Below are 13,991 nucleotides of genomic sequence, written 5' to 3' on the forward strand. Positions count from 1 at the left end.
TTTTAATAGCTAGTAAAGGCTATATATTCAGCTGGTGGCTCATATTAGCAGCCTGGGAAGCTCCGTGGGTATTACCCCCTTCCCAGGCTAAAAACATCTGCCCCAGCTGTCTGCTTAACCTCCGCTAGAGACCAGAATTAAGGGGAACCCCACGCCAATTTTTTTTTAATAATAAATCCTTTATTTTAATACTAAATGACAAGTACAGTAACCAACACTATCACTGTACTTCATATATATGTGACTGACATGTTTCTATCTATCTAATCTATGTGTGAAGCTCTATTCTGTCTGTTATAAATTGTCGGGTACAGATGCTGAATTGCCGGCCGGCTTTTTTAAAGAGACAGTGCATGAAAACACTATTATTTTTTTTAATAAATCCTTTACACTAAATGACAAGTACAGTAAGCAACATTGTCACTGTACTTCATATATATGTGACTGACATGTTTCTATCTATCTAATCTATGTGTGAAGCTCTATTCTGTCTGTTATAAATTGTCGGGTACAGATGCTGAATTGCCGGCCGGCTTTTTTAAAGAGACAGTGCATGAAAACACTATTATTTTTTTTAATAAATCCTTTACACTAAATGAGAAGTACAGTAAGCAACACTGTCACTGTACTTCATATATATGTGACTGACATGTTTCTATCTATCTAATCTATGTGTGAGGCTCTATTCCTTCTTGTCTAAATTGTCGGGTACCGGTGTATGCCGCTGCTGAATTGCCGGCCGGCTTTTTTAAAGAAAGCGTCTTCTGAGCAGTTTGTCAGCTTTTGGACACCTTTGAAGGTGTTTTCTATGTGTTTCTATGTGTTTTTGTTTGCCTGCCATTGGTTTTAACGGTGTTCGACGGTGTTCTAAGGTGTTCGACGAACAGTTCGACGAACAGTTCCTCGAACATCCCGGTGTTCGACGAACCGAACCGAACCCGAACACTACGGGGGTGGCTCAACACTAGTCTCAAACTCAGCTGGGTATATGGGCCACACACAGAAAAACATTTAATTTGGGGGGCCGCATTATTTGCATGACAAAGTGACATTTTTAGTGATACCATTTTATTTTCTATACACCTTTTGAACTGGTCCTCATCTTGCAGACATGGTCTCCCATCCAGGTCCTTCATATTGCAGACATGGTCCCCCATCCAGGTCCTTCATATTGCAGACATGGTCTCCCATCCAGGTCCCCCATATTGCAGACATGGTCTCCCATCCAGGTCCCCCATATTGCAGACATGGTCTCCCATCCAGGTCCCCCATATTGCAGACATGGTCTCCCATCCAGGTCCCCCATATTGCAGACATGGTCTCGCATCCAGGTCCCCCATATTGCAGACATGGTCTCCCATCCAGGTCCCCCACATTGCAGACATGGTCTCCCATCCAGGTCCCCCATATTGCAGACATGGTCTCCCATCCAGGTCCCCCTTATTGCAGACATGGTCCCCATATTGCAGACATGGTCCCGCATATTGCAGACATGGTCCCCCACATAGCAGACATGGTCTCCCGTCCAGGTCCCCCATATTGCAGACATGGTCCCCATATTGCAGACATGGTCTCCCATCCAGGTCCCCCATATTGCAGACATGGTCCCCATATTGCAGACATGGTCTCCCATCCAGGTCCCCCATATTGCAGACATGGTCCCCCATCCAGGTCCCCCATATTGCAGACATGGTCCCCCATCCAGGTCCCCCATATTGCAGACATGGTCCCCCATCCAGGTCCCCCATATTTCAGACATGGTCCCCCATATTGCAGACATGGTCCCCCATATTGCAGACATGGTCCTCCATCCTGGTCCTTATCTTGCAGACATGTCCCCCATCCAGGTCCCCCCATACTGCGCACAGGGTCCGTCCCCCCCAATACTGCGCACAGGGTCCGTCCTCCCCCCCCATACTGTGCACAGGGCCCCCCCACACTGCGCACAGGGTCCCCCTCCCGCAATACAGCGCACAGGGTCCCCGTCCCCCCATACTACGCACAGGGTCCCCATCCCCGCATACTGCGCACAGGGTCCCCATCCCCCTAAACTGCGCACAGGGTCCCTATCCCCCCATACTGCACACAGGGTCCCCGTCCCCCCATACTGCGCTCAGGGTCCCCGTCCCCCATACTGCGCTCAGGGTCCCCGTCCCCCCATACTGCGCCAGGGTCCCCGTCCCCCCATACTGCGCTCAGGGTCCCCGTCCCCTCATACTGCGCTCAGGGTCCCCGTCCCCCATACTGTGCTGAGGGTCCCAGTCCCCCCATACTGCGTACAGTGCCCCCCCATACTGAACACAGGTCCCCTGTGCTGTATTTCACATGACAGAGAAAAAAAAAAAAAGATTCTCACCTGTCCTCCGTTCCCTCGGCGTCCTTTCTGTAACTGTGGCCCGCAGGCACAGACCCCATAACGATCGCGGCTCTCTCCAGCAGCTGCCGACATCAGCGCTGTAATGCAGTGTATTGCTGCGCAGAGACCGGTTCTCTGCACAGCAATACCCGTGTCAGCCACCAGCCTATCAGAGGCCAGCAGATGACATCTGCGCATGGCAGTGACGTCATACGCCGCTGCGCTGGGACGCAGATGTCAGCTGCTGGCTTCTGATAGGCTGGTGGCTGACACGGGTATTGCTGTGCAGAGAACCGGTCTCTGCGCAGCAATACACTGCATTACAGCGCTGATGTCGGCGGCTGCTGGAGAGAGCGGCGATCGTTATGGGGTCAATGTGCCTGCAGGCCGCAAGAAGCAGCCGGAGGGGCCGCATGCGGCCCGCGGGCCGCGTGTTTGAGACCCCTGGTCTATAGCTTATCATGTGAAATGATAGCTAGTATGGGAACCTTTCTCCTATTAACCAAAACAGAACAAAAAATTGTGCCATTTGACTAAGGCCATGGCCTCACTATGAGTATTTGGTCACTATTTGGTCAGTATTTTTTCTCAGCAGTGGGAGCCAAAACCAGGTGAGAAACAATCAGAGAAAAGGTATAATAGAAATAAGTCACCAACTCTGCATTTATCACCCACTCCTGGTTTTGGCTCCCACTCCTGAGAAAAAATACTGACCGAATACTGACCAAAATACTGATATTGGGGCTGTGGCCTTAGTGAAATTGCACAATTTTTTTGTTCTGTTTTGGCTAAAATGAGAGTAGATCTGTTCCCATGCTATGCTTCTCTTACATAGGGCAGCAAAATCTTATGAAAGATCCACTTTAACAGGTCTGTTTGGGGCTCCAGAACGCTTAATGGCAACAGAAGAATTATCATCTAGCCAACAAAGATACCATAAAAACTGAAGGTAACTTAGAAGAAATCACAAAAATGCAAATGTGAACAGGACCTGAGGAAAAGGGTTTTTATAGCAAAAAATGCACATTTTTAGCACGTATTGACTACGTTAAAGGCTAACCATACTTTCAAGTAACTTTTTAGAATAAGCAGGTGTGTGTGTACAAGAGGAATGACACTATTTCTGGCCATTATGTGACCGGTAAGCTGCATATTCACCAGTTTTGTCTCTACGGGCTCTATCTGTTCATTTGCAATTGGATATGATGGGAACAGACTAGCTGCTGTGATCTCTCCCGTATATATCACATCACACAGAGATGGATTCCTGCTCTTCTTTCTTTTTTTAGCACGCAGCGAGAAGCAGCAACAACATGGAGAAAATTACACAGCAATACTAATCAACGTAGATATGAATGCCGCTCCAGGGTGAGGTAAAATACTTGCTACAGAGCTCTGCACGATCTTTCTGTGCCTCCTTTGCCTGTTTCCTCTCCCTGCTCTTCACCCTTCCTCCCCACTTCCCTCTCCATTGAATACAATTTGCGGTGTCACAGTGAGTTGGCAGTCATTATCTAAGCAAGTCGGACTTGAGCTGATTTTTCAGAGTGGAAGGTGAGTTCAGGAGGCAGGGTGAAGAGGAAGGAAGCAGATTTGTGTATAAGATATATTACACAAAGTTTCTTATAATCTCCGGTAGTATTGATTTATAAAGTTTGTTAAAAGTACAGTTCTCATTTAATTGTAAGACAATACATATCAGCTACAGAAAAGCATTGTAGTGGAAATTTAGAAAAATGTTAAAAAGTAAACAAAAATAAATAAGATACTTACAAAACCAAACACTATGGTTTAATGATCAAAAATTAAAAGGCCTGTCCACAATTGGACAACCCCTTCTTAATAGTTCCAATCTGCTGCATAAAATGCATACATAGTTCCTGGATTAGCTTCACTCCTCTGATCACCCCATTGTGTCTCCAGGAGGTCACGAGACATTGTTATAGACTTCTACTCTGATGGAATAGAGAAGGCTGCAGCTGGAGACAGACTGAGATGGGAGGAGTGGCGCCTGTCTGCGAGCCGAAACATGTTGGTTCTATTCAGGCCTGTCTTATGTATATACTCTTTTAACGATCCAAATAAATGTGAAGTTTTATCTGCAAGATAACAGGAATTATATTTCGCTGGAATTTTTTTTCTGATCGTGTCTGGGAGATAGGTATGCATTTTTTTTCAGCTTCAGAATGAAGCTATGAAGAAAGTGTTGTCCTGAATTGGATAACCACTTTACGTGTATTTCAACATGAAGGGCATGATACTATTAGGAATAACACAATTGATTGATTGATTGTCTCCAATAAAAGCCTAGGGAGACATTTTCTCAAGTTCTCAAATTCTCTAACTATTGGTTACATTTAAAAAGAGAACGGCCTTAGAGAAACAGGACTTAATTTTACAGTAAAAATAATAAATATAATTGATTTCTTTTTTGCTTTTATGGATCTTTTATATGCGAAATGTAAAATATCTCCAATTTCTGTATAATTCATTACATTCTATTATATTGATTTGATACTATTTAGAAAGTGCTTACATACTCTTACTCATGAACTAGTCCCTAGTGGGATTTACATCTAATTTTCCAATTTCATACCATGGCGCTTATCCATACATGAAATCTGTGGTCAATACTATCAGCATTTTTGGAGTTCTATATGATAATTATCATAGCAATTCTAAAACGCCCTATTGGAAATTTTGATCAAATTTCCTATGGCATAATAAAAATGAAGATGACACAGCCATGATATTGAACATCTGAGATCCCAAGTAGCCACTCAAATTATATTTCAAAAAGTCTCATTAATACCATCCTAGATTCTATTAGATTTTTCTACAGCAGCCCAGTCTATCTGAATTTGCTGGATTTGTTTACCAGTCCCATCTGATATTTCAGTAAGTGGTATGTGAATTGTCCTGGTAATTGAGTGGTTGCCTTGGAGAGAGCATTTCTTGGCTCATTCCATAGACTTAGCAATTAGATCTTTACAGGCATAGCTTGAGACGCTGCATCGTGACCTTTAAAGGCTTATTGCCTCCATGAACTGCTTGAGTCAAGAAGTTTTTTGCTTTTGTTATAGAGCAAAGTATGATAAAATATTAAGAAACATTTATTGGTAAATTTTTTTGCCTTAATTTATTGTAGTTCTACTATACTACAGCACCATATGCCTACCAGGTTCAGTCATCATGACATTAAATATCCTGGCAAATGATACTTCTCTGTAGACATTTAATTACAGTGAAGAGCAAAAGGGTAACAATATTTTGAACCTTTGACTTTCAGGCTCCATATCTCACCATTCACTACTGCTTCTAACATGAGACTACCATCATTTTATAGACCTTCATCTTGGCTATCTCATACATAAATTTGACTTACAACTATTTAGCATATGATTAGTTATGCAGATTCTTGTCATGTCACTGTATTGTTACTGTTTTGCTCCTAAAAATCGAAATTTAAATTTTTATTATTTTGTTGGTATTTTAGTAAATCCACCTTTGGCTTTTAACACTGCCTAAATCCTTCTGGGCATGCTCTCGATCAGATTCAAACATGTCTCGACTGATATCTGATCCCAGGTCTCTTTTACATGCTAGCCAAGATGATGGTCTATAAAATGATGGTACTCTCACGGTAAAAGCAGTAGTGTATGGTGAGATATGGAGCCTTAAAGTCAAAAGTTCAAAACATTGTTACCCTTTTTTTCTTCACTGTATATCAAGCGCAAAACCCTGAAACAACTAAATTCACATTTAACATAATGGGGATCACACTCAGAAACCTACAATGTAAACCAAATACCTGAGCCCAAAGCCAGGTTTATATGAGTGACATGAAAAAGAGCCCCATATTTAATCAAATATGTTTTATTTATTTATCAGATTTATTGATACATTGAAATATAAATACGACATAGAATGGTAAGGTTGATCTAAAAAAGGAACGTATAGTAAGCCAGAAAAGATATATTAGCAGTAGTAGTAGTAGTAGTAGTGACCAGCGGTTAGTCTCATAGTGTATACAGATAAAATACAGGTATATTTAACCCACAGTGGTAGTGGAGAGCACCATAAATAATTACAGGCCAGATATACAAAGAAAGTAACAAACTTAACTACTGTGTGGATTACATGTCCCTCCACCCCAACGCGCGTTTTGCCCTGCTTCATCAGGGGGCATTACTTTATTTAATGTAATTTTATTTTACAGAGACTTTGCATTACATGATGGTCCACAGAGTATACCATCCAATAACTCAATCCACTGGCTCTAGTATGGCAAATAGATAGTAGTTGTCCTGAATAGACATATTTCATGCTTGTATAATCAAGTCAAGCATTGGATTAGCCATTCATTTATTCATTGAATAATCAAGATTGTTTAATGCACAGTTTACGCTGCTAAAAAAGCATAGAATCCATAGAAAGAAAAGACAGGGGAAGTGATTTACTAAGCAAAATGCAGCCAGAATTGTTGCACAAATTGCTCAAAAACTGTGAAGACCTGCAACAAATTTATTCTTTGGTTTACACTCTTTTTAAAATAAACCTGTCGAATAGTGTTAAAAAGTGTCTAGAAAAAGGGCACAGAGGATTGGTTAAATGCAACAAATATAGTAATCATTCCATCATGGGTGGCAAAATTATTCCTCCTGTGCCAATTTCATAAATTTTGTGCAATTTTCACCCTTAACACCACCTTATAAAAAGTTCAACCCTCATCAATGAAACTTGTCACCTATACATATTACCACGCTTATGTACACTAAGCCAAATGTGATTTTGAACGTAAAACCCCTTTTACTTTTAAACATATTTTGTCAAGATTTAACATGCACAATTCAAAATAAAGTAAAATAAAACTAGGAGATGATACATCTCATGTGCAAATTAGGTGAAAACAAGCAGTCATTGTGAAAAAAATTAAAAAAAGCTCAGTGCAGCTTACAGTCAATGAAATACATAAAATAGGTAACTAATATCTTCATAATTAAATCTTTACCCCCCAAAAAATCTACCATCTTAAAAATGTGCAAATAGGACAGTGCAAACAATTCAAACAAGTTCTTCATCGGAACTTTCTATCGGTTTAGTACCTTAGTAAGAGCTGCTATTCTCTGAGCCAGCTCTGCTTCCACTTCCGGCAATGTTTCTGCTTTTCTCATAGTCTGCTGTAGTTTCTGTTCAGCCAGCTCCAAACGTTCTTGCAGTTGTCTGTTTTTCTCTTCCATCTACACTTCAGAAAAAGGAAACATTTTTGTTTAAAAAAATTAATCAGTTAAATCAATCTACAAAAATGCTATTTTTCTGAAAAGTTGCACAGCTGGAAAGTTTAACCAGAACAACTTCCTTGCGTATACAGTTAAAATGGTTGTCCGTCATTAGGCTGAGTTATGCAACCGGCTGGCAATTCATATATATATATATATATATATATATATATATATATATATATATATATATATATATATATATATATATATATATATATATATATATATATATATATATATATATATATATATATATATATATATATATATAAATAATTCACCTGTGGAAGCCACTGTTGTCCAGTGTCAGCCTCCCCCATCATAGTATACAGGCTTGAACCGGCGCTGCCCCATCTACAATACAACATTACCAGCCTGTGGGCCACCTTCTCCTTAAGATGGACAACCACTTTAAGGGGGTTTTCTTGAATTTTACAAAATTTTCTCTAGGGTAGGTAATGTTATGAAAAATGTTATAACAAAGAAATAAAAATTATTTGTCCTTGAATCTCCTGCTGCTCCAGCGCTTGCACTCCAGTTGTCTTTACCGATCTTGCAGTAATGACGTCTTAGCCATCCGTCACCTGTACACTGTGGCCAAAGATTTGCCTGAGTTATAACGTTGCGATTAAAAACCGACTTCCACAATTGAATGACTGATGGATGGCAACAAAATTTTCAAAACATCTCGATTTATTTAGTAGCTACATGTCTTGGTATGATATCAAATAATTGCTGGCAGCTAAGTTTACAATTACCAATAAATAACGTCCATTGATGTGCTCAATAGGAGAAGTCTGGAGACGCTGCAGGCCATGGTAGCGTAAGCAACTTGTTATTATTGTGTTGAAAAGGAACTCCTGGGACACTTTGGAGAAGTGGAGGTACAATGGGTTTCATGACAAAATCAAAGTACCATGGAATGAAGAATAGCGAGCTCCTATTACCATAAATTATGCCACCCCACACCATAGTTCCAGGAGAAGGACCACTGTGAGATTCCCTCAAGAAAGCCTCTTCATGGCATGGCTAACGTAATGTCCAGAACAAACTCTAGCTATAGTTGCAGACAAGAACAAAGCAGGACTCATTGCTGCAAAGGGTAGACCTCCATTCCATATTCCATTGCCGTCTTGCTATGCACTATGATAGACTTTGAGTCCAGTGGCGTAACAGGTTATGGAACACCTGTATCTGGACATCTGGCTTGTAGCCCAGTGTCATACAAACTCTTCTGATGGTTCATGCAGACACTGTTTGAGGCCTTAGTCTTGGCAATGTAGTTTTGTGACATCGAAATTTACTTGCATTACACAATGGATCATTAGTGAAACTAGTTGTAAGGCCTTTTCTCCAAACTTTCCCAGGAGCTGGTTTTTAGCCTGACAACATGTCAGCCTGCACAGCCTAACTGTATAGCCATTGCCTTTAGTGTCTTCGGACTTGCCTCACATTGAGCACAACTAGGACATTATTGGTCGGCAAATGCAAAGGGAGCTGCCAGTAGCGGATTCTGATAACTTGCATGCCAGAGTACATTCACCATGGCAGATCATTCCTCAGACAACCATTCATAATGATTCATGCTCACTGATAGCATGCCAAGCTGTGTAAGTGTGTGTATTTCGGCTCATAACACTCACATTTGATAGGGAATAAATCAGGATGTTTTAAAAATTTTAGTTCCATTTATTCATCATTTGCATATGAGTAACATGTCTATCCATCCTATGATTTCCATAATTCCACGTCTTTTCCTTCATGGTGTAGCAATTTCACTGTTGAAGAATCTAATACTGTATATTTGTAGAAAATCTAAAGTAGCAACTAATTTCATCATTAACTAAAATTTTAGTCTGTGTCATCATCCAATAGGCAAAATCTAAATAACACATATTAAATCATAATTATATTAAAATATAATGACCCAAAATATGCAATACGTTTCAAACATCATCTGAATAAAAATGCTAATTAGCATTTATTCTGTATACACTTGCTTTTCATGTGGAAGAAGTTCTAAAGAATTACAAATGAACTATGCTAAAAAGGACTAATCATAAACAGTCCTTTCAGAGAAAACAAAAAAAGCTTTAATAAGCTGAATGCTAGATCAGAAACTCTGAACGTTATTGATGTTTGCGCACATCTGGGACTTAGTTTTCTGGCTGTCAGCACAACAAAGGTAATGCACTATTATTTAGAAAAATCATTTAAAATAATGGGCAAAAATATTACTATATACAGTACAGACCAAAAGTTTGGACACACCTTCTCATTTAAAGATTTTTCTGTATTTTCATGACTTTGAAAATTGTACATTCACACTGAAGGCATCAAAACTATGAATTAACACATGTGGAATTATATACTTAACAAAAAAGTGTGAAACAACTGAAAATATGTCATATTCTAGGTTCTTCAAAGTAGCCACCTTTTGCTTTGATGACTGCTTTGCACACTCTTGGCATTCTCTTGATGTATATTAAACTCGTGTGCATTGGCAGAAAGCAGACGAAAGCTACATTGAGCGGACATATTGGTTAAAAGGCAGGTAGTATTATTTAGTTAGAGAAACCCTCACTGGACGTTTGAGAAAGAACAGGTAAATGGATACCTAGACATACTAACTACACACAAGAGACTGTGAATTAATAAGTGAGTCAAGAGATATGTTTTCATAGTAGCAATCTCTGATAATTCAATATGTTAGCAGAAGAAAAAGAATGAAAGGAAAATCAATATGATGAAAAGGAGAGGTAAGAAGTCAGGTACAAGGAAATGAAAGATAGTAAAATGTAAAGATGGAAAATAATAACAGAAAAAGTAGACAGAGGCCTAAAAAATTAGAACAAAAGTGTGATGAATGAGAATAAAGAAATCAACAGTCAAAGGAAAAATAAAGAAAGTTAGGAAAGTAGAAAACAAAGTGTTTAAAGGGTTTTCCAATCTTGATTGATGATATTGTCAGATAGTTCTTGTAAAAGCAAGCACTTTTGCAATTTACTGCTTATCAAAATTGACATATTAACACTTTATTTCTCTTTTGTTTACAGCTTGTTGCCTAGGAGACTGACCACCACTGCTGTGTAGCTTCTAAGCACTGCGCTGATGCTAGCTGGGATTATGAGGTAACGGCAAGCACCAGCGATCCTTGCTAGCTTCAAAATAGTACTTACAAGCTCAATAGAATAGGATAGGAAAGGCCATCAACATCTGATCAGTGGGGTATGAGGATTTTTTTTTTGCGGGATGGGTTGTACTTTAAGATGACACCTTCAATTTTATTATGTGAACTAATGGAATGCAGGAAAAAAATTCCAAGATTGGCAAAACCGCGAAAAAAAGTAATTCTGCAAATGCTTTTTTGAGTTTTGCTTTCACGGCGTTCATTATACAGTAAACCTGGCAAATTACGGTGATACCAAACAAGAATAGTTTTTTCTTTTTAATTTAAGTGGTAAAAAAAAAAAATCAGAAACTTGTAAAAAAAAATTTTGCTTGTGTTGCCACATTCTGAGACCCGTAACGTTTTACATTTTTGGTAATGGAACTGCTAACGGCTTGTTTTTTTGTGCCCTGATTGAATTAATTAATGTTATTATTTTGATAGATCTGACTTTTACGAGCATATGTTTATTTTTTTTTACTGCTTTATTTTTAATGGGGGTCAAAAGCATTTAACATTTGTAAATTATGGCTCAATAACACAGTCATCATCTGCCAGCAAAGATGCAGGCTCTGTTTCTGAGCCTGCATCAGAGAACAGGACCTGACATATGACGTATCAGTACGGCATATGTCTTGTAGGGGTTATTGGATGTTTTATATAAATCTATGCATGTTTTAAACATTTTTATATGGTATGCAAGAGATAGTGAAATTTTGTATTTTCTGGGTTACTAAAATACATACAATAAATTGTAAAATATACTGAACCTGACGTAAAATAGCTTCTTTATTTGCCAGTTCATTTTCCAGCTTATCATTCATATCATGGATGGATGTTGATTCCCTCTGTGCACTGAGATATCTCTTCTCAAGTGTTGTGATTCGTTCTTCCATATCTTCTTTCTGAGCCATAGCCTAAAATTCACAGAAGTACATTGTAATATTCATAAATGCAGGCCAAGCAGGTAAACGCTTCAGAGTAAACATATTTTGAAAAGCCGACAGGGGACTTTGTGTCTTGGCTGACTAGTCCAATGTGGTCCTGGGCCGGCTTCTCTCCGCACTGATCCCCATGACTAATAGGCCTCTAATAGGCCTCTCCGTATGTTTGTGTGCATATTGCGAGAGACCTGACAGTAAACTGGGGTGAGAAGGAGAGAAGTTGCAGTTAGTTAAAGTAAGGCTAAGCTCCCACAATGAGTTTTTGATGAGTTTCAAAAAAATCCAAGTAACCTATTTTACTTAGTGGGTGCAGGAAATCTGAAACATCAAAAACTCACTGAAAGCTCATTGTGGGAACGTAGCCTAAAAAAATTCTGGTTGCAATCGTGCAGCAAATGTCTGATTTAAGCTACTTATGGTTTGGGCAGCATGAATCTGATGACAAGTTCCTTTTAAGTTCATCATGCTGTGATTTAGATTTGAGAGTCCTCAGTGGTTCATACCTTTTAATGGCTTTAATGGTATTAACCACTGAGGACTCTCAAATCTAAATATTTTTCTATCTACTGGCTAACACGGTACAAAAATATATATTTTCCCTGTATCATGCTATAATGAAATAGACATTATAAGACACTGCATATGCCTCTAAGACCCTCAATATGTTAGAAACTTGAATGACTAGGAATATTACAGTGCAGTATTCAAGGGCTTCGCGCTTATTTTCCACCTGTCCCTTATTGGAGAGAATTTACCCATCCTGCTACTGTAGGAGAGGCAATCAAATGAGAGTCCTATCAGAGATTCTTATTGCCACTGTAGAAAAATATTTAGATTAGAGAGTCCTCAGTGGTTAATACCTTTTAATGGCTAACTGAAAAGATGGTAACAAGTTGCAAGCTTTCGAGACTACTCAGGTCTCTTCATCAGGCATAGAATAACACAAAATCTGAAGAGTCACATATTTATACACAATAGGACACAGAAATAATGCAATATATGAGACAGGTGACGTAAAGCAGAGCTATTACTATGGGAGAGAGATAAACAGTTCTGGCTGTGAATATTGGATTATTTCATAGATATTTATGAACTAATCCAATGAACATGCACGATCAACAGATACTCACGGGAACTGTATTATATGATGCAACAACTGAAAAGTACATAACCTTACCTCCCTAATGTCTCTCTGATATTTTGTATTCATTTCCTCCGTTTTTACAAGGTCTTTTCTTGCAGTTTCTGCTTCCTGTTCAACCTCCCCAACTCGTGCTGACAATGATGATAAACGTTCTTTCATCTGGGTCATTTCATAATTTTGCTTCTCCAGCAGCTCTTGAAGTTCCACCATCTGACTGGCTTCATCATTCGAATCAATGGACCCATTTGATAACCTCTGTTGATGTCAATGGACACAACATAAATAGACATTTACATTGGTTTAAAAATGTGGAAAGCAGATAAAAATGTTGTTTTGTTTATTATTTTACTTTGGAAAGTCATCAACATCTTCTTATTAACTTTTTAGATGAAATATAAAAAACAGAGGTCAAAAGCAGGTTTAGGTCTCATTCAATTGTCCGTTTTTCATATATCTTGTTTGGTTTTTTGGGGACCGTGTGTCACAGACCAAAATTACCAATACAAATCTATGGATGCATGAAAATCACAGACAGCACATGGATGTCATCAGTGTTCCCTCCGTGTGCTGCCCATGATTAACACTGCAATGTATAGAAGAATTTCTGTAATGTACTTATTTCATGGTAGACTTTATCACTTTTTTTCATGTCATTATATAATGAAATCATTGAATAACAGAAAGCAAAGTAACTTTCCTGCTGCTAGTGAATGAAAACATTCTTACATTTATACATTTATAGGTCATGATCTTTTACAAAAGAAACAAGTAAACAAGTGCATAGCTCATAAAAAACAACTTTAATATATTTAAAGTGGCTGTCTATTACTTGTCACACTTGTAAAATAAAAATAACATATACTTACTTTTCGCATCGCCCATGTTCCAGCGATGTCACCACCGGGTCTTCCATGACATTTTTATGCCACGTGAGCCCTGCAACCAATCAGTGGTCTCACTTCTTCTATTTATCCAGGGTTCCACCGAAGGAACTAAGAACACAGCAGCCCAATATTAGCCTCTGATTGACTGCAGGGCTTACATGGCATAACAATGTTACACGAGCCCTGGGAGACCCTGCGTTGGTGTGGGAGAT

At 39.1% G+C, this 13,991-nt stretch overlaps 1 protein-coding gene across 11 annotated transcripts in view; it reads right to left on the bottom strand.

Annotated features, from left to right (window-relative positions):
- PPFIA2 (PTPRF interacting protein alpha 2) overlaps positions 1-13,991 on the bottom strand; it is a 446,534-nt gene that overhangs the window by 133,150 nt on the left and 299,393 nt on the right. For all 11 annotated transcript variants that reach the window (XM_073651603.1, XM_073651602.1, XM_073651604.1 and 8 more), the window contains 3 exons: positions 12,929-13,150; positions 11,578-11,724; positions 7,462-7,596 (listed from right to left, as the gene is read on the bottom strand). In XM_073651603.1, coding sequence (XP_073507704.1) covers positions 7,462-7,596; positions 11,578-11,724; positions 12,929-13,150 — 504 coding nt within the window. The remainder of the gene's footprint in view (positions 1-7,461; positions 7,597-11,577; positions 11,725-12,928; positions 13,151-13,991) is intronic.

The sequence above is a fragment of the Phyllobates terribilis genome, unplaced genomic scaffold, assembly GCF_046119375.1.
Source record: "Phyllobates terribilis strain yellow unplaced genomic scaffold, ASM4611937v1 Scaffold_11__3_contigs__length_659146591, whole genome shotgun sequence".
In the NCBI taxonomy this organism is placed as follows: Eukaryota; Metazoa; Chordata; class Amphibia; order Anura; family Dendrobatidae; genus Phyllobates; species Phyllobates terribilis.